Source organism: Gymnodraco acuticeps, unplaced genomic scaffold (assembly GCF_902827175.1).
Source record: "Gymnodraco acuticeps unplaced genomic scaffold, fGymAcu1.1, whole genome shotgun sequence".
Classification (NCBI taxonomy): domain Eukaryota; kingdom Metazoa; phylum Chordata; class Actinopteri; order Perciformes; family Bathydraconidae; genus Gymnodraco; species Gymnodraco acuticeps.
This window is the reverse complement of record NW_022989831.1, coordinates 643938-665117: the sequence shown is the minus strand read 5'-3', so window position 1 is coordinate 665117 and position 21180 is coordinate 643938. Positions and strand designations below refer to the sequence as shown.

At 41.8% G+C, this 21180-nt stretch overlaps 1 protein-coding gene across 5 annotated transcripts in view; it reads right to left on the bottom strand.

Annotated features, from left to right (window-relative positions):
* scospondin (subcommissural organ spondin) overlaps positions 1-21180 on the bottom strand; it is a 132784-nt gene that overhangs the window by 11963 nt on the left and 99641 nt on the right. For 3 of the 5 annotated variants that reach the window (XM_034234658.1, XM_034234675.1, XM_034234666.1), the window contains 13 exons: positions 20332-20378; positions 20005-20232; positions 18129-18290; positions 17341-17457; positions 17117-17255; positions 16619-16815; positions 14698-14868; positions 13765-13892; positions 13504-13658; positions 10583-10629; positions 8734-8898; positions 7382-7593; positions 2359-2454 (listed from right to left, as the gene is read on the bottom strand). In XM_034234658.1, the coding sequence (XP_034090549.1) occupies positions 2359-2454; positions 7382-7593; positions 8734-8898; positions 10583-10629; positions 13504-13658; positions 13765-13892; positions 14698-14868; positions 16619-16815; positions 17117-17255; positions 17341-17457; positions 18129-18290; positions 20005-20232; positions 20332-20378 (1864 nt within the window). Of the gene's footprint in view, positions 1-2358; positions 2455-7381; positions 7594-8733; positions 8899-10582; positions 10630-13503; positions 13659-13764; positions 13893-14697; positions 14869-14982; positions 15109-16618; positions 16816-17116; positions 17256-17340; positions 17458-18128; positions 18291-20004; positions 20233-20331; positions 20379-21180 lie in introns of those variants that run through there. The other 2 variants (XR_004570838.1, XM_034234690.1) reach the window with 2 other exon arrangements.

Below are 21180 nucleotides of genomic sequence, written 5' to 3'. Positions count from 1 at the left end.
GAATTGTTCTCAGATTTAGTTTAGATCATTTTTAGATATCTAGATCAGTATAGCTGTTATGTTTAGATTATATTATTTAGATTAGAGCAATTCATTCTGATGACCCCAATTTATCCTCAAGTGCCATCATTTAGTCGAAATGTTTATTTGTTGATACTTAGGTAGGATACCTGCAAACCAATCTCATTCCCATTAAGCTCTATTTACAAGTTAGGTTACAACCAGAGTTGGGTGTAACGCGTTACTTTAAAACACTTTATATAGAGAGTAATGAAGTAAAGTAATATATAACTTTTTTGAATAATGACCCCATCTCTGGTTACAACTAGCTTTTTTTAGCATGCTCAATTACGATGCTAACAGAAAAGGTGAAAATGACAAACATTATGTGTGTAAAACATCAGCATGTTAGCATTGTCATTGTGTTAGCATTTAGCTCAAAGTGCTGGTATCCCTCAGTACAGCCTCACAGAGCTGCTAATCGTCCTTTTAGAGGGTCTACTCACTCTAATTACCCTTTACATATAGCATAGCACTGCAGCGGAGGAACAAAGGGAGTTGAAGTATTGCAAAGGGACTTTAGGAAGAAAAAATACTGTAATCCCACAGAGAGCAGCCTCAGTGGGACGCCAACAACAAACAATGTTCAGATTAACATTGTCATACCCTTCTCCTCTATTTCTATCCGCCGGATAGACTGTGTAGCAAAATGTTCCCCCAGTGTCAAAATGCATAATTATTTTAAACAGAGATCAATTATTCTTCATCTGCCTGTGGTTGTACAGAGTGCATATATATGAAACTACTCAGCTCACCTTATTATGCGAGACAAACAGCTCATAGGTGTGTGTATGAATGAACATTATCAGATGCAAAAACATATTTTTGTGATGTCACAAGCTATACAGCCATTCACCTGTACCTAAAATCCTCATGAATGACAATCTAGTTATCAAAACCATAAGAAAAAAACAAATAGCTGAAAATGTAAAATCTAGAGAAAATTCTATACATATATATATAGTAAATAAAATACTCGCAAATCTGACCTAAAATGTGATCTTTAACTAAAATATGCTTTACATACATGGTGCCTTCATTTTGCAACCATCTGCCTAATAGTTTATTTTTGGTATGGAGATGCAACCCAATTATCCTTAAAAGGAAAAAGTTTCAGTTTAAATGGGAGGTTATGGGGATGGTTAAGGAAAACGTGCAGACTTGTGGGAGGACTGGACAGTCAGGTATTGATCTACTTCCGCCAGCGACCTGCAGAAAACATCCCGCACATTCTTGAGGGAGCAGAGAATTGTCTCCCTGACTCGGGAGTCATTTAGATGTTTCTGACTGTAAAAACACGGGATAGGAGGCGAAGATGAGTTTTTCTGGGAGACTGACTGTGCCTCTGTAATCAAACCTTTTTTTCTCTTTACCTGTATTTGGATTCAGTAGATGCACACACTCCTGCAGAAAAGCAATTCACTTGGAGAACAAATGCAGCTCTAAGCTACACACCTTTCTCAAAACCTAAGGAAAATGGTCTGGAGTATATTTGGTGCAGGTGCTTGTAAAAGTTTAATTGTGTAGGTCTTATAGTGTAGGCAAATATAAGGTTGGATAGGATATTAAAACGTTGAACCGGACTATGATTACATGATTATTTAATTAGTGTTAATATTATTATTATAAATACAGCTGTTGGCACAATTCAGTGCTCCTAACCTTGCAGACAAGATGCCCAAAAGGGGTTGCAAAATGGGTTTAAGGACAATACAAATTATAATCCCTCTAATCCTTGCCTTTTATTATAATAATTACTGAATAAAAATGATCCTATTTAATAATAGGAATAAAGGGAAACCACACTTTAAATGAACTCCCCAACTGCAAAAAAAAGTTATCGACATCCATTTTATAATACTGGGAAAGTAAAAAAAACCTATATAGTCTATAGTCATCCATGCATTCGATGATTTTGTCTGCATAATTGTTTTAAGGTCTCTAATTCAAGAGAGCTTTATCTCAGACAGGCTAACTGACTAAATTAAACGAAATAACTACATTTAAATTGTGCAAAATGATGATATATGAAACAATGAGTTGTATATATATATATATATATTGTTATGCAGTTTCTACTGAGGAAGCTTTTCCTCTAATTGATCTGGGTATATTATGGCACTGAGAGCAATGAAGCGAGCAAGACATTTTAAACAATATTACCAGGATTTCTACCACGACCTCATAAAGTACCTCCATTTTTATGGTATAATGCAAAAACAAATTGCATGTTTATGTTAAAATATGTTAAAAAACTAAATCAGACAGGCGTCAGTTGAGTGTCAGTGTGTGTCTTACCTCTTCACAGTAGAGTGGTGGACATCTTAACTGGCACACTTGTTTCCCGTTCACACAGTGACACAACAGACAGCCTTCGTCCCACTCTGATCCTGCCTGGCTCACACATACAGAACACACACAAAATAATTATATTCACTCAATTGACATAATCAGAATCAGAATCAAGTTTATTGCCAGGGACGTTTACAAGGAATTTGCTTTGGTATCTGGTAACATAAACAAGAAATATATAAGGATAAGAAAAAACAAGTATTATTAAGAAAACATTTAGCATTAAAAAAGGATGCTAAAGATAAGTATTTACACCAAATTTAAATGTAACTATACAAATAACCGTAAAAGCTAAAAAACTAAAATAACTCACATTGATGTGAGTCGAAAGGCAACTGGTCACAGCTGAGGATCTAATTATTCTGTGAATATACTAAAGCTCTGGGTGCACCCTGCTATGGAGGCCCATTATGATGCTTTAATTATAGCACAACATAACACAAACGACTTCTCATGTTTGCTATTGGAATCCTTGTTAAGTATTTACCCATGCAAAGGCATCGACTAGGGCAGGGGTGGCCAACCAGTCAGAGGTTAAGAGCCACATTTGTTTCTATGTTACTGCAAAGAGCCACATCAAACACACAGTCACTGATACCGCTTGTTTCAGTTTTTTGTTTTCTGGAGACAAGATTTCAACCACGTCACTGATGCATTTTTGTGGCATTGGGATATATTTTTTTTAAATCCTCTGGAGCAGATAGAGGAGCTTATTGTTATTGATTAATGCATCAGTGTTTCTTAGGGTCAAAAACACTAAACTCACAACTTAAAATGAAAGCGTTTAGTTTATTTAATAAAAGAGCACATGTTCAATGTGAAAAGTGACAGTAGTTATAGATTATTTGCAATTTGGTGCTATATATATTTTTTTTTTTAAAAATGACATATATTTTTTGGGCGAGGGGCTCCGTTGGTGGGGCGCAGCGCCCCTCCAAGACAATGGTAGGCGAAACACTGGATAGTGTTTAATCAACGATAGGTTCCCCCCCCCCCCTCAAAGGTGATGATTCACTGCATCGCAGGTATTATTGTGATTGGCTCTTGGGCCACATCAAAATTACCTGACACCACACATACGTGGGGAGATGGGGGAGAGCCGGGACGAAAGTAACACGGGACGAAAATAACGGAGCGATTTTATCCGAGCCCAAACAACTTTGACCGGCCAAATTACGTCAGAATTATCAACATTCAATACTTAACAGACCTACTAAATATCAGGTTTAACTGTCAGGAGTAGTGTTGTCACGATACCAACATTTTGGTTTCGATACCAAGTCAAGAATTGCGATTCCGATTCTTTTTCGATACTTTTCTTAAAAAAAGGGAAACAGTCTTAAATGTAATTATTAGGGCCGGGGCTCGATTAAAAAAATTAATCGAATTAATTAGAGGCTTTGTAATTAATTAATCGAAATTAATCGCATTTTTAATCACATATACATATTTGACCTGAGAACAGTGAGAAGCAATTTTTTTCACATGGATTTTAGTATACCATTAGGCGCATTCACACCGCAGTACTTTTCCCACAAAGGTTCATGAGAATTTAGTTCATGAGAACTCTTTGAACCTGGGGGTGGATTAGGCAAATGAAGCCGCTGACGTCACTTCTTCTTCTTCTGCTTTGGGTTTACTGGCAGGCCGCAAACCACTTCACGGCGTATACTGCCGCCCAAAGTCCCCGGCCGGAAGTCCCCGGAGTTGGGGACTGGCTTCAGTAGAAGCTGCTGGGAGTCCCAGCAGCCTTCCGAGTAAATCGCCAGAACGCCGACACCTCCTCATCTCCCATGTTTTATTTTGTGTTGCCATAAATTAGTCTCTCTGCGTTTCTGCGCTGTGCTAATGCTAATAATGCTAATGCGAGGATAATAAAATTCACAAAACTTTTTGGGAGTTTTACGGGGCGTGGTTTGCAATCCGCCCAGCCAATCAGAAATATAGCTCTTTTCTCACAAGAGAGCCTTACGAAAGTCCCTGCTCTCTAGCAGCTCTCTGCTCTCTAGCAGGGACTTTCGTGGGGGTAAAAAGGTTCTCATGAACTAATTTTAGTACCGGCTCTTTTTGGTGTGAACGCGATAAAAGAGGCTAACGTCCACGCTAGCTTCCACGCTAGCTGCTATATGTTTTGCATTGAGGTGATACTTGAGGCTTGATGTGCTGCGGTGATATGCGAATTCCTTTTTGCATAATTTGCACACAACCGTGCTCTTATCGACGCTTCCATCTGTCCGTTTTTTAAAACAACATTTCCCACTGTTGTTCACTGTGGTTTGTTGTTGTCTGAAGTCATGAACGTTAGTTGGTGCTCCAGTATAATCGGTACGCCTGAAACTCATCCAGTGAGAAACGTTCCGCGGTGCAAAAATAAGTGCGATTAAAATGCGTTAATTTTTTTAACGCGTTAATTTTTGTGTAATTAATTAATCTTAATTAACGCGTTAAAGTCCCGGCCCTAGTAATTATTGTGCTTTATTTCACACCAGAACCATAACCATAACACAACCTTTTAAACAATGAGAACAATAAATAAAATAAATGACAAGAATTCGTATTAAATACAATTAATAAATGTCTTACAGACAGGCCTCATGGTGTCCGTAGGCTTGCCCTCACTGTCAGAGATATAGCTAAAATACATCAAAATGTCGCTTCTGGCGTCTTTTTTGTCAACAAGCCGAGGCGCAGCGGCAGTTGCACTCCCACTTGCAGCCATGCTTCTCGTTTTCTCACATGCTCTGGCAGCTAGCGCGTGCATGAGAGAGGGGAGGGACTTAGAGCGTGCTTGAGAGGGGCGGGACTGCAGGCACGGCTGCAGTGCAGGGATTGGAAGCAGAGCGTTGAACACACGGCTCTTATTAAAACGGCGCTTTCTCACCGGAGTACTTTTCCCCGTCATTCTTAAAGTACCGATAGGCCTACTAATGAAACGGAGGAATCGTAACGTTTTTAACGGCAGGGTATCGCGGTATACCTTTCAAGTATCGGTACACCGTGCAACACTAGTCAGGAGTCAGTGTCTCTCCTCCAAACTCACACATATACAATTCGATATGAACTGAAGAGCCGCATGAAACTAGGCAAAGAGCCACATGCGTCTCGAGAGCCGCGGGTTGGCCACCCCTGGACTAGGGGGTGCATTTGTACTGTAGCTCACACTTGCCCCTTTCACACCAACGCGTTTTCAGCTCCGGCTCGGAGCTGGAGCCTGAAAAGTGCCGGTTTTTCCTGTTCACACCGCAGCGGCGCCGCCTCTTAGCTCCGGAATCCGGTTCATTTCCAGCTCCAAAAGATTGTCGGTCTAGAGGCAAGAGCTTCGGAGCTAAGAGGTGGCGTCGCTTACGTCTCTCTTACTTCGAGGCGTGCGGGAAACTAAACCCACCTCCCCTGAACATGGGTCGACTGTCATGCCTGCCTACAAGCAGTAGTGCTTATAAACACACTTTATAAAGTCAGGCAACACTAACCAGGCTTCGTGTGATTCTGTTTATTTGTACCTTACTTTGACCATCCGTTCATTGTTATTGATCATTGTGGAGAGAGGCAGACGTTTTGTTTTGTAGCAGCTATCGGATGGAATCAATACATGGGCTGCACAGGTTGTCGTGTCCGACTATCACAAGTAGAATCATAATAAAAATACGCCGGTAAAATGTGCCTGTAGAAAACGGTTTATGCCACAATAGGATAGCGATAGCAAGTAGTCAGTTTAGCTTCGGTTGCTATGCTAACATCACCCATTTTATACCAGAGAGAAACTTTCATAACAGCGTTGTGATACCAAACAGCGTCAATTCAGACTGACACACATTCACTTAAGGGGAACTGGGGATATGTATCAGCTGCTTGTGTGAGTCGGACAGTGAATACTTTAGAGCGGCCGCTGCAGTGTGAGCTAACCGGGAGCTAACGGGAGAATAAACTCCCGTGGAAGAGCAGCCAACACTGCAGCGGTCGGTAAATGCTGCAGAAACACATTAATAAACAATGAACCACGGCACTCTGGAGAAAAGCATAAAGTTGGAGAAGTCGTCATTTAATTTAATATGGATTAAAAGCAACACGATCATCGACCCGACGCAGTTCCCCGTTGTTGTTGTTGTTGTTGTGTGAGCGCCGTAACGCCGTTGGGGAGAAAATCAGCGATGTAAACGGTGACGTCATGACGCAGCAGCGGCAGCACCAGTCGGGCTCTGGGCGGTGTGAACAGAGCGGGAGCAGAAAAGGGAAACCGGAGCTGAACCAGAAAAGCTCTAGCTCGGAGCTAGAAAGGGAAAAGCGCTGGTGTGAAAGCCGCAACTGAGCCGTTTGTTGTTATAGTCAAGAACTAGTTTATTTAGAAAACTATAGAGGGTCTTTATGGGGAAATTAGTCAACATCAGCTGACAGAGAGAGACAAATAGAAAGAGTGAGAGAGAATGGGGATAAAAAGGAAAAGGGATGGAGAGAGTGAGAGATTAAACATGAAGCCTTTAATGAGAGCAGAAGAGGGACTAAGAGATAAAGCAGAGGCAAGAAAGAAACAAAGAGAGGATGAAAGGCCTGAAGAGAAAAGATCAAGAGGGGGGGGATATGACCTCTTGTCAGTGTATGATTAATTCTTATAATCCTTTAATATCCCCTCATTCATAAATAATTTCTGGCAGGCTTGCCCGGTCACGGTCCCAGTCCCCGGCTTTTCTACGGCACTCCTACATAATTGATGAAGGTTGAGGGCTGCAGAGGCAATGTGGTGTAATGTGGTCCGAGGGGCATGTCACTCATCTTCTAATGGGCCATTCTTCATGAGTAAATAACACAATGGCAGTGAATCGGGGGGGGGGGGGGGGGTCGTAAACACTGCACTTATGCTAAGTTTCAGATTCGCAAAACAATGAGGCAGGTACAAAGGGAACAAGCTGAGCAGCAGATGTCTGTTTTCTCTGGGTGTGAGCCAGTGTGTGTGTGTGTGTGTCTGTGTGTGTACCTCTCGCATGATGCCCTGGTCATGGCAGGGGCAGAGGGCGGGGATGACACACACACCCTCAGAGTTTCTGTAGAGTCCATCCTCACACACGCAGCCCTCGGTGGAGTGGCTGCAGTTCACCGGAGAGGAGGAGTAAATGTCCTCGCAGCTCCTCTCACACAGCGGGACCTCCTCCGACTCACTCCTCTTCCATCGCTCCCCGTCAGGACACGCTGCAGGGGGAGGGGGAGGGGGAGGGAGGGGTTATGAGGGGAAGAAAAGGTGTTAGGATGTAGAGGTCAAATAGAGAGAGGAGCGAAGATGAGACAGGAGGATGGTATGATGGAGAGGAGACATTTTTGCTGTATTTAACATATTAAAAGACCATTTATAAAACGAGTTAAAACACCCACTCACTAAACCCACTCCCATGAAGAGTTAGTAAAGATCTATTCTAAGTTTAAGAAATGCTAAAATACTAGTAAGGTGGTATTGAACAAGTGAAAAGGTGTGAATTTAAGCAAGGACTGATGGGACTGACGCAAATTAAGCATTAAGGCTCAGATTGGGACGAGGTTAGGACCATGGGTAGGATATATGACACATTTAAGAAAGGTTTTTTAATCAGGGCTAACTCAACATGTTTAATTTAAGATTTGATTGCTTGATTTCAGCTAGAAAAAATGACACTACTGAAGTAATGTTAACCTTTTCTTTCTCTACAACACAACACATTCTGGTCCTGGAAACAATGGTAACCATATGCTGTTCCACTGTGCTGATTAAATTGGCCATCTGTTCGACTATAGGACTATAGAAATACAAATAATTCTTAATAAATATCCCAAGAACCTGAATGAATACAGGCTTTCCGCCTTGACATCACAAACTATGATGTCATTTGAAAAGTTTGTAAAAATCGTTGAGTCGTGCAAGTACTTCGGCATTACAGTCAATAATAAGCTGATAAAGCTGTCTAAGTTCAATATTGACAGATCCCTGATTCATTTGTTATATTTTTTCCTTTTAACCTTAAGCTAATAATACAATTGTATTAACAACAAGGTCTTTAGCAGTATCACAGGTACTGAAAGTCTGGCAGTTATGTCAAGGCTCAGCTCGAATAGAAAAGGATATTATCACTTTGACCATCCATCAAAGGTTAAATATTGCTCTTAATGGATGTTTAACTCATATACTTTTAGTTTTTCTGTCCAGAGACACAAACATTCATATTGATATGTCAAGCACTCAGTAAGATTCTGTATGCTGTGCTTTCTTGACTATCTGTTAATAATCACCTGCTGCTGCTGCACAATCTATTCAGAATAATGATCAATAAAACATCTGCTAGCTTTCCTCCCCTCACTCACCACAGTCAGGGGCAATGCAAGTGGTTGTGCGGCGGTCGGGGCCCTCACATGGGGCCCCTCCATACAGGCTGGGCTGCAGGATGGTTCTGCTGGAGCTCTGTTGTCCCGTACCACAGCTTTCTGAGCACGGAGTCCACAGGGACCAGCTGGACCACTCACAGTCCACTGCAGGGGGGAGATAAACAGGCTTAGGTCAGTGTATTCATTAACCCTCATCTATAAAACAAGACATTATAATATTTTCCATCAGAGCATTATTCTTCAGCTCGGCCCAATAAATAAAAGCCATTTGTTATTGGAAACACACACACTAGAAGGAAGTCACATGATGCACAAAAGAAACACATTTATTTCTGGTCTCAACCAGGACAGTTTACTTTATGTGGCTGTCACACAAAAATGAACAAAAAGATGAAGGCAGGAATAATCAATCACATTAAATACCAAATACATGTTTGTATTATTCCTTCTTTTTGACAGAGATAAAATGTGATGGGGCTCAGGTAGGATCTAAGGACCTTTCTAGTAATAATAGACCCGGACCTTTATCTCAAATGTTCAATCCAAAATGACGATTGGTCATGTGGAGTTTTCGGACAAACAGACTCTGGTAAGAACAAAGGGATTATAATCAAAACAACACAATAATACACAAAGCATTGTATAGATTCAACAATGTTCTTACCAGAGTGTGTTTCCTAAATATCCACTTTAGATGAGAGCAACCCACCCGAGTATTTTCCCCTTTTTGGGTGAAACATTCGCTGTCATTTGACTGGCGGTAAACACAGATTCTGAGGTTTTCGCCAATTACGATGGTCAGTCAGGTAAATAATGAAACAATGTCATTGGAGATTGATGATCGCAACGATATAAAGTTCAAATAAAAGCAATAGGGGGTTGATGTTCTGTCAATCTGCCGGTGGAGAAACACTTAACTGGCATTTCCTTGGCTTGTCAGTGTTATATATTTGAATTCTGCCTATACAGTAACTCATTTGACTTTACATGTTTACTTTGACAATTGACCATATTGGCCTTATAATATAGCTGTGATGATGTGTTTCCCACAGACCTCCATGTAATGACTGAACATGCCGTATATATTTTATCGTCATTTTTAAAGTAAAAATATAGCAAATCTGAACTTTAGATCTTTGTGTTGTTTGGCTTGTGATATAAAACACAGCAGCTTTTAGGCAGGGACAAATATTTGTTTTGCTTTGCACTGATTCTTTGGTTTCAGCGGAAAGTGGGCGGGGCCATCATTTTTGCCAGGCAGTGACTTAGAGCTGCTCTCATCTATGGAACTATTGCTATTATCATGATTAATAGTTTTTAAAATATGAAACAACTCCCAGGTTGAGATATAAATAAGATGTTTCCTTCAAACTCTGTCATACACTGCTCTCTGTGAAAGAGGAATTCACTTAGAGCTCATCCAGAGGAGGATAAAAACGATGACAGATAAAAACGTTGGTCGAATCACAGAGCGAGTCGCACATGAGTCTCTTATGAGGATCAGGGCTTGTACTTTGTGACACTCTGCTTCCTATTATCTCTCATCTCTCTCCCTCTGCTAGTTTAAGATGTTATCATGATATGTTTACGAAAACAAAAACCAAGTAATGGCCTTTGTAGGCCGTGATTGATGTGACTGTCGCTCAGTTATTTGAGCCAACTGTTTCAGCAGCTGTTACTCACTATAGATAGGTTGACATATTTATCATGGACCTGACAGTTCAACCAAAGATTATTGTTGCCGGTACTTTCCATGTTAAAAGAGAGGGGCCCTATAAAGCGCAGGATATGCGTTTGGTAAGAACAGCTGTGACAGAGCATCACTCACCATCACAGATCTCCGAGGAACAGTTGAAAACTCCTCTTTGACACACACTGAGAGAGAGAGAAATCAGGTGAGTGACACAATATGAGGGAAAAAGCAAAACTGACATTATTGAAAACTGAGAAACTTAAGCAATTATTATTAGTAGGGATGCACGATAATTATCGGGCCGATAATTATCGGCCCGATTATGACGTCATCCCGATAAACCCGATACCAGTATTAATAGCCCCGATAATATACAATATATTTTTTGGGTAAAAAAAAAGAAAAAAATACTGCGGTGTGGGTGGATTGGGATGAGGGGCGCTTGTTTTTCACTCGGCTCCTCCCGTTTTGCCAGTACTGTGGTATTAGTGGTTTAGGAAGAGGGGAGTTTTTCACAAATCCAGCGCTCCCCAACTCGTGAAGGTCTGCAGCCGGGCAGCGCTCCTCCCTGCTGGAGACCGCCGGGACATTCACGCCCGTCCCCACGTCGCAGCACAGCAACCCAGCTTTCCGGGTGTCCCCCGGATTACGGTCGGCCGATTTCGTTTTTATTCGCCACGACGCCCACCGCGGTCCCCTGCGGCCCCCTTACGACGGTCCGTTCAGGGTCATACGTCACGGGGACAAGAGCCTGGTGGTGGACGTTGGTGGCAGGCCTGAGACTGTGTCCGTTGATCGGATTAAGCCTGCTCACGTGGACATTTCCAGGCCGTTGGAGTTGGCTCTGCCCCCACGTCGGGGCCGCCCTCCCATGGCCCGCCCCCCGCCCCCTGTGGGGATGCCCTCGTTGGCGCCCCTGCCCTCGCCTGCGGCCCCGCCCTCCTCGGCCCCTGTGGTCCGTACGCGCCGGGGTCGGGTGGTACTTCCTCCCAGGCACGAGGATTTTGACTATGGGTGAATACTGGGGGGGCTTGTGTGGTGATTGACATTATTCACCCACGGATCTATGGGTTGGGGTATTGTTCCGCACGGACATTTGAGTGAGCCGGACTTCCTGTTTCCGCCGGTCTTCGCTTCCCGGGCATGAAGTTGTTTACATGTGTGTTCCGATGCTAAATAAAAGTAGAGCTTGTAACTTTGATACCCCGCCTCCGACTCCCGTCTCTCGGCACCACAGTATACAAATACACAATTACAATTGTTGAAAAGGGGCAAAAAGAAGCTTAACAACGTTTTTGGTCCTATAGAACAAATCATTCCATTCAAAACAAACAAAAGCAAATAACTTTTACAATGACAAGAAATGACAAGCAATAGATCACAGGTCCTGCTCATAACCATTCAGGATTTGGTTTCTAAATAATTGTTTTAGTTTAGATACAGTTGCACAGTATTTCAGCTCATCATTACAGTAATTCCACAGATGAACACCTTTTGTTGGGATGCTATGAAGTTTGGAATTTGTTCGAATGGGTGGTTTTTTGAAAATGCAGTTTCCTCTCAACATGTGTATGTTTCCTCTCCATCTAATAAGTCCCTGGATTTGGTTCTTTGAACATCATTTGGATAGTTTTATAGTCAACCAGGTCTTGTAGCTTTAGTGTTTTTAGTTTGATAAATCATCGATTTGTTGGTTCTTTGCTTGATGTATAATATGTATGGCTCTTTCTCGCAGGATGAAGATTGGATGTGTATTTTTGCATATGTGTTCCCTCTAACCTCCCTCATGTCACAAGGCTGATCCATTCAGTATTTATTAAAGAGGATCAAAATGAGTCTGCGAAGATGAGATGACCTACGTTATGTCTGCTGTATACTAGACTATCTATTACAGCAGATATCATAGTACCAAACTGGATTGTTGTTTGACTAAGACAATGAAACTCAACTCTGCCAATGATACACAACACTTTTTTTGAGTAGCGTCTATAATTGCAAAATATCATTGTCAGATTACTTGGAATAGCGTGGCACATTTATCATGAATTAATCACAATATGGTCAACCCGACGGTGGTACGGTTCTAATTTCCTAATGTTTTAACAACACTTTACATAAATCCCATTGCATATTGTAATTCTCTCCTATTCATACAACACCCTGCCATCAGACAACTTCTTAACCGTGTGGTTTTAGTTTCCTTAACCTAACCATAGTATATATGCTGATACAAAATATTTAAGTCACCTTGAAGCAAGTGTTTCAATAAAAACACAAAAAACAAAATGTTTCATAATGTGCTCACCTTTGTGTGCATCCAGTAAAAAATGTAAGTTTAATATCAGTTTCCTTTACCCACCATACATTCTGTTTTTCCCTTGTGTCACCATTTGCAGCTAAGGCCAAGCCTTATTCAACACATTAATACAACTCGAAAACTGCATGAACTTTCCAATTCTAATAGAGTGCAAAGTCAGCTACAGTATGCTAATTTCTCCTCGTGTTCTTTGTGTTCTACCCTCCTAAATGCACAGAGAATAAGCAATATCCTCTGGGACTCAGTTACTGTTTACTGTAGTGTATTAATCATCTCAGGGACTTTGTTATTTTAAAATGCTCTTTCAAATGTGGCCAATACATACAGCCTTCCCATACCTGCATGTTGTGGACACAAGCAGTGCCAACAGTACCCTAAAATCTACCATGAGATGATAAGTTGTTTGTTTGATCATACTCAAAGCATCAGCACTAATATGCCACTTGATCTAGACCAATGACAAAGGGTTGAAATGATGAAAGCTGGGAGTAAATGACTACTGTAAATGATGTGAAATATTAATATCATGGATTTATTTAATATCAACCAGAAATTCATGTTGAGTTTTAGTAAAGCTAGCTTATAATGGAACCTGCCCAAGTCCTTTTTTCCCTCCATTATTTAAAGTAAACATGCTTGTAATGTTTGAAATATTTGACTAAGCAAATGGACATGGTCAGCTCGATGTAAAAGCACTATGTGTCCGTGTGAGTCTAGATGCTCATGTGTAATGTATTACCATGTGTTGCAGAGGTGCTGAAAGGCTGTTCCAGCTGGCAGCAGAGTGTCTGTGATCTCCTCAGTGCTCATATTCCAGCGCTGGTAAGCAGTCGGCAGGGACAGCAGTGAACAGGGACATTCAGCCTGGGACACACAGGAGCCTTCATGCAGCACCTGTGGGGGACACCGTGAGAATCAGATCATTTCACGGGTAAAAGGATCCAACTACACAAAAACACACATGCACATAAACACATGAAAACACACGGGGTGTCCAGACCTGTCCGGGGGGGCACTTGCACCCAGGAGAGCAGGGTCCGGTTAAACACTGAGTGTGGGGCCACAAGTCCTCACAGGTGTAAGGACAGGAGCCTGAACAGTCACTGAACACCTGCCCTCGAGGACACTCTGCAACACACAAAGATAAACGAACATACAATGAATTTCATTCTGTCTCATATACAGTTTTGGGGGTAACATGCTGCAAAGTATTGTAATCTGATTACATATGTCTGTATCGCGTTACTGTTGATAACAGCAGGAATTACATTGCAGTTATTAAACACAAAAAAATGTTGGTTACTTTAAGGTCTTCAACTATTTGCATAACGGGAGGACGGAAAAATAAATCAAATGTCCCTTTCCGATAGCGCGACACTCGAGTTCATGGATGAGGAGACGGAGCAAACATGGCAGAGTCGCATAGCACAGATAAACAGGGTTATCGGAGCAAAAGTGGAGAACACACGAGCAGGCGGCCGCCATCAGACAGGAACACTTTAGCAAACTTCCTGGACCAGTGTTTGGAAACTGAGCTAAAGAAACACGGGCTGATTTCAAATAAAGAACTTGTATTGTCCTTATCAAAGTATAAATAAATTAGGTTTAACTTTATATTCTCATTTGTCATTTGATTTATGGGGCATCTCAGGTGATCCATATATATATTTCAATACACACATATGTGGGATTTTTCTTTTCGTACACTTTACAATCTGTCCTCAGAACAGATTGTCTTAGCCACATTTGGGATCACCTTTCACCACATAAAACTATAAAAAAGTGAGAACACAACTAATTAATGTGGTTATGAGTTGCTTAGTTACCACTGTATTCAAATAGAACTTAAGAGTTTTATTGCTTGGTAAAAATACAGTATGTAATGTGCTAAATGTAGAAATTGAAATGATGTGTGTGTGTTTATTTTTGTTACCAGGCCGGCAGCTGTTGGTGTTACAGGCAGTGTGCTGTTCTAGTGGTCCCACACAGGCCGTCCCACCAGGCTCCGGCTCTCTGAGGACCGTCTTGTTCCGCGATGACAACCCCCCACCACAAGAGGCGCTGCACTCACTCCAGGATGACCACTCGCCCAACAAACATCCCGCTGGAGGGAGAGATGTCGGACACAGGCGGAGTATTAACAGGTGACACAACTTTCACTTTTAACACTGTGTGATGTAAAAAAGGTTGGCACATTCTCAATTGTGCATGTTGGTACTTGTTCCTAGTCAAACTAGAGATGGGTGAGTCCTGATTCATCCGGATCATTAACCCGGATCCTAGTAATGACCTGGGAGTGACGAGTCTCCCCACTCCATTAACCCGAGTCCTTTGAGTCCTACACCTGGTGACGTACAAATTAAAACCATAAATTGCTTCACTCGCTACTCTCCTTATAACATGTAAAATCACATTACAACGTACGCCAGTCCATCTGCCTACCCTTTATCAAGTAGGATAGCTGCCAGAAGTTATCGTTTGGCTCAGGGCACGCGGATCAGTGAAACTTCCTGCAGACTCGTGCGGACTCAGAACCGTAACCGTAGCAGATCCAGAGATCCACTCATCATGCACGAGTCAACAGCAGACACAGATTCGCAAATCCTGACTGACTGAATCAAGGGAACTTCCTTCACTGTGCAAAACATAGCAGACTCGTGCGGACTCAGAGCCGTAACCGTAGCAGATCCAGACTCATCATGCACGAGTCAACAGCAGACTCAGATTTGGTGAGCAGACTGAATGAGTGGATTACTCCACACAGTGCGAAAGAGCAAACGGTTTCGAACTCGTCATGGTTTTCAGACTCAGTGCCAGCTGTTTGTGATAACATAGATGCATACTGTGCACAGATCATTTGACGACTTCACCCAGTCAAGTGTAACGGCCCGTCTACACTACAGGCATCGAAAAATGCTTTCAACGCTTCGCCCATTCATTTGAATGGGGTGACGTAGAAGATTTTTAAACTTCGCCGAACTGCATTGTGGGGAGCATGGCATGGCTTTGCAAGCATCACGAGCATCTATCGGCATCAAAAGTTGAACAATGTTCAATAACAATGTTCAACTTTTGGCTCGATGCTTGGCATCAGCCAATCAAATCCCACGTATGCAAATCTGACAGTACAAGCGCTAGCCAATCAAACCGCGTGTATGCTGGGAGAGACTACGCAGGTCATTTCCTCATATTCAAAAAATGTCAGGGAAAATTCATTATAGCGGTAGTGAATCACCCGGTGCTGTATGATCAGTCTCTGTTCATCTACCGGGATACAAACCAGAGGAGCGAGGTATGAAGGGAGGTTGCAGAGACAGTGGATGAAACTGGTAGGTTTTCGCCTGTTTGGGGATTTTATATCCAGTTTACTTCGTTTTAACATTGCTATTGCTGTGTATGCCGGGGGCGGGCGGGAGATTCCTGATTGGTTGTTGGTCGCGAGAAATCGCCAAGCCTCAGACACGCCCAGCTTCAAGATTTTTTGATGCCTGTAGTGTAGACGGGCCGTAAGAAGCCAAATACTGCAATAAACAAGCATTAAGACAGAAACGTTGTTAGATCATGTTTGTGTAGCGGAGGTTAATGTAACGATAGTTTAATATGCTCGTGAAATGCAAACCTCAACTGACAAATTCAAAATACACAAACAGTGCACTGCCGCCCTCACTAGTAGCTCTAAAATTTGAATTGATTTGAAGTTGGAGACTATGTGCTCCTGTTTCACTGGTAGGATATCTACGCTCTTGGTGACTCATATGACTCAAAGGACTCGTATGATCCGGATCTCTTCAATGACTGACTCAGAAGACCTTGAGTCCGTAAAAGGATCCTTATTTGCCATCTCTAAGTCACACCTGGACATGATGGCAGATCACAGCTCTCCGTCTGCATGGTGTTCCCACAGGAAGGACCGCCCTCTGTGTCCTGGCAAAGGCGTGTCCTGGTCATCTGGCCCCGCCCACAGGAAGCTGAGCACGAGCTCCATGGGCTCCAGGGCTCATAAACCGGGCACTGGAGCTTAGTACACACCAGAGTACCATTCTCACACACACTGAAGAGGAAGGAGAGAGTTGTTGAAGAGATAAATAAAAGTAAGTGATGTGAATGTTGTAATGATGAAAGAACATCCATAAGTTCATCTGTTTGCAACTTATATATATATCAATATTCCAATTACTTGTATATAGACTGTTCTGCACTATTTCTACTATATTCTATTTTATTTACTTTCACTATTGTATCTGTTTTATGGTGTTGCACTGTTGGAGGAGCCTGTGACCTAAGATTTGCATTAGCTATGCACAAATGACAATAAAAGCCTTGAATCTTGAAAAAAGTAAATTGCTTCTAACCAGGTGTTACAGTCCATGGAAAGCTCCTCTATAGGGCGGAACTCCAGCGTCCCGTTGCCTGATGGGATACCACAGCGACACTTTGTCACTGGCACACAATGGCCATCCTGCAACAACTGTCCCTCTTGACAACGGCAACCTGAGAGATTAAGTAAAGTACACATTGAGAAACCAATAGTTTGCAGTCTTTAAAGCAACTGTCGATGCTACAAGTCAAAGTGTACCTGGATGGCAGGTTCCTTGGAGACACTGCACATGCTCCCATAAGTCAGTGCAGCTGCGAGGACATTGATTGGCACAGCTCTCCTCGTAGGTCCGCCCCCTGTCCTCACAGCGCTCACCTGAGAGACAAGGAAAGTCAATCTTTCCCACTTTTCATGAAAGCAAAGCAAAGCTCACTGAAACGACCGCAGACAGTAACATGTGGGCTTTTCTGCCAGGAGTGATATAAAAGACTTGCATGGGAATAAAGTCTTTGCAATAAATGATCTGAACACAAAACACACAGGTAGAAGAAATACTTTAATACTGTACTATAGTGTAAATATGCTCAGTTACAAGTAAAAGTACAAAAGTTTAAGCATCATAATATATTAAAAGTACCAACAGTAAAATAACTCCTCATAGAGATTAGCCCATTTCAGATCATGCCGTATGAGAAAATTATAATTAAAGATGATTTAATGTGTTTATCACTTATTTGAATTACTTCATAAACTGCTATTCAGCTTAACCTACAATCATTTATAACTTCAAATGTATTAAAACTAAATCTGCATTGTAGCTAGTAATTAAGGTTGTAAAATAAATGTTAAAGGGCAAAAGGAGTAGCATACTGTCAAAATACTTTTACTTATGCAAAGTACTTGAGTAAAAGTAATTAGTTACTATCAACCAAAAGCACAATATAATTGTTTGACCCACACATTTCTTGAAGACATTTCTACTTCATTTTGGATTAACTTCCTTTGTGTATGTGAGGATCTAAAATGTAAAATAAAATAAATTGTACCTGGGCAGAGTCCTGTGTTGCAGCTCTGGCTCTGGGTCTGTTGGCTCTTACAGAGGGGTCCTGGAGGAGAGGCCAGGGGCCGTCTGAAGCGCTGCCTGACTCCCCCGCTGCAGGGCTCCGCACACACTGTCCAGGCGCTCCAGACACTCCACTGACACAGATCTGGAAGGGTACAATGATAATCATAACCAGCATCAACCCTTCTTAATGATAATGGCTGTAATTATCATGATGGCCGCTGTAATATCTGTAATTGCTGTAATCACCATCCAAGACAACAAAAGCATATTGTTGTTTGTGGACTGATGCACAAGCCTATTTGAGAGGGTGAAATGTCTGAATTATTTATGAGAGATAAGATTAAGTTCCATTTATTCATAGTAAATTAAAGTAATGTATCTTCACTGAGCAGTTGTAGATATCTCGACTTTCTATGATGGAGTAAAAGACCTTCAATATTTGACATCAGAATCAAACTACGGTCCATTGGGCATGGTAGTAATTTAGAGACATTCCCATTCACATCCATATGAGAAGAATGGAGCGACGATAGAGTGAATTCAGGATAAATCATTCTTTGCAGACACACGCTAAATCTAATCAACCTTACAGCGACATGGAAATCTTCCTTTCTTCAAACCCCGGGCAGTGGGGATGCACAATGCTATATTTCTCAGTGGACGCTGATAACAAGCTTTAAATCTATCTACTGATGGTAACTATTAATCTGAACTGTCAACAATGAACTAACACATCAAACATATTCACAGGGATAACAATGGAAACCTGGAACCACACTTTTCTACAGATTCCAGATAAAAGTCTATTATTTCTGTTTGTCCAATTCCACATTAAAGTTAGAAATATGACATTGAGTTCTCCAAAGCTCCATTCCCAGACATCTTCTGTGCAACCTCTATAATAATCACTAGCTCAAAAAATGTGGAAAAACAAAACATCCTACCATAAATATGTATGTGGACAACACACAGGGTTATGTAACAGTATAATCAAGTCAAAGAACAAATGAATAATTCAAGTAATTATGTCTCAGCAAGATTTAGAAAACACCTGACCATTGGTTATTCTGAATAGGCTCAAATATTGTAGTTTTGTCTCGACACATCTCTCTTAGAAGTCAATCAGCCCTCACTGAAACTCAGAGAAGTGGAATACATATGAGATTATACGTCTTTACTTTTGTCTAATAGTTCAGGGCTTTAATAAATCTCTGATCTGTTGCTACGTTCAAGATCTCTGGTTTTCTGGGACAGGAATGCTGAATATTGCTAAAGCTATGTAGAAGTCACATTACGTTTTTAAGCACCAAATACCTGAAATATAACATCACTTGAGGTCTGCTCCAACATGCATTGAAAAATAAGCTTTTCAATATTCAAGAACTGTAATTTATTAACTTCAGTTCTGAGCTTTTTTCTTTTGGTCTAAAATCTTTTTTAGATGTGTCTTTTCTATTGGCTATGGCCTCTTATTCAACTTGTCTTAAAAGCCTGTTTGTTATATATATTTATTTTATATTTGCCTTGCTTTGTAGTAATTGTGCATGAAAGTAATTCCTTTTCCTCTCAAGAGAAAGCCATGCTAGAGTAATTTCATTATCACCCTGGCCCACACTGTTATTATTTGTTACTATGGAGCCATGCTTGTGTACAACCAGTTAACTGAGTTACTATCTGTAAATGGGAGCAGAGTATCAGACTGCTGCTACGTGCTGAAGTGAACTGGGGTGGAGCACAATCTTCCCATCATTGCTCCTGGAGTAAAAGGAGCAACTGACAGCATCTCTCTACTGAGATCAAATACACACTTGGTTCTTTTGTAAACATATTTTTGTCCACTACAACAAAACCAATACCGCTGCAGATTTTGGCGTCTGGACAGAGTCTCTCCTCCTCCAGCGGTCGTGGGCATTTGCTCTCCTCCTCCTCCTCTCTAGGGACCGGAAGACCTGATTCTAGGTCCAAACAGGCCCGGAAACGCCTCTGGATTGAGACAATTGTACTGCTACTTATGACTCCAGTCAGGGAGGACGAGGGCACACAGGGAGAGCAGGGAGTCCACTCTGACCACTCGCTGAGGATGACTGGAAGAAGGTAAAAAAAAAGTAAGGGTAACAAAATGAGAGCAATATTAAACCAGGACGTTCTTTTTTCTCCAACCCACATTTAGTGCGCTTTCTTACCTTCACACTCTCTCGTGTCACACTGCAAAGCTCCATCATGGCAGAGGCTGGAGGACAGAACATCCCAAAAACAGATTATAATCATAATATGTCAAGCGTAGTCATAGATTCCAGACAAACAGGCAAGCAGGGAGAAAACAACAAGTGGATGAAAAGAAAAATAACAGAAAACTGATACAGAAATCATTAAGCCCTCTGCCAAATGTTTTAAAAAGCCAGGGTCTAACCAAGTACTAGGGCTGTGCAATTAAATCGTATTTTAATCTCGATTTTGGCTTGCAACGATTACAAAAACATTACTTTGCTGCGTGAGCATTTGCCCCTCCCTAAAAGCCCCCTCGGCCAGGTTGTGAGTGACATTAGTTGTGGGAGTTCAGCGCGAGCGAAGATGGCAGGAAAAGAGACACTCGTGAACAAGAAAGGTCAAACTAATTCCGCTGTTTGGAAATACTTTGGGTTAAAGAGTCCGACGTGGAACAAAAAAAAGTACAGTGCAGCAGGGGCGGACTGGCCATCTGTGTGTTCTGGAGAATCACAGACGGCCGGCCTGGCCCGCTTTTTTAAACGTCATCATTTCAGTTGCGCTGACAGGCGACAGAGGTCCACAGTTTCCCCCCGTTAACAGTCCACGAGCGTGCCCCCTCGACTTCATCCGCCACATCACAGTCATCAATTAAGGACTCGCTTTACAGTTCAACGGCCTACTCAACCAGCTCGCAAAGACACAAAAATATAACAGATGCCATCACATTCTACATAGCTAAAGACATGTGCCCAGTTAGCACGGTTAGCAACCAGGGGTTTAGGCAACTGGTTAACACTATGGACAAGCGTTACGCGATGACTGCC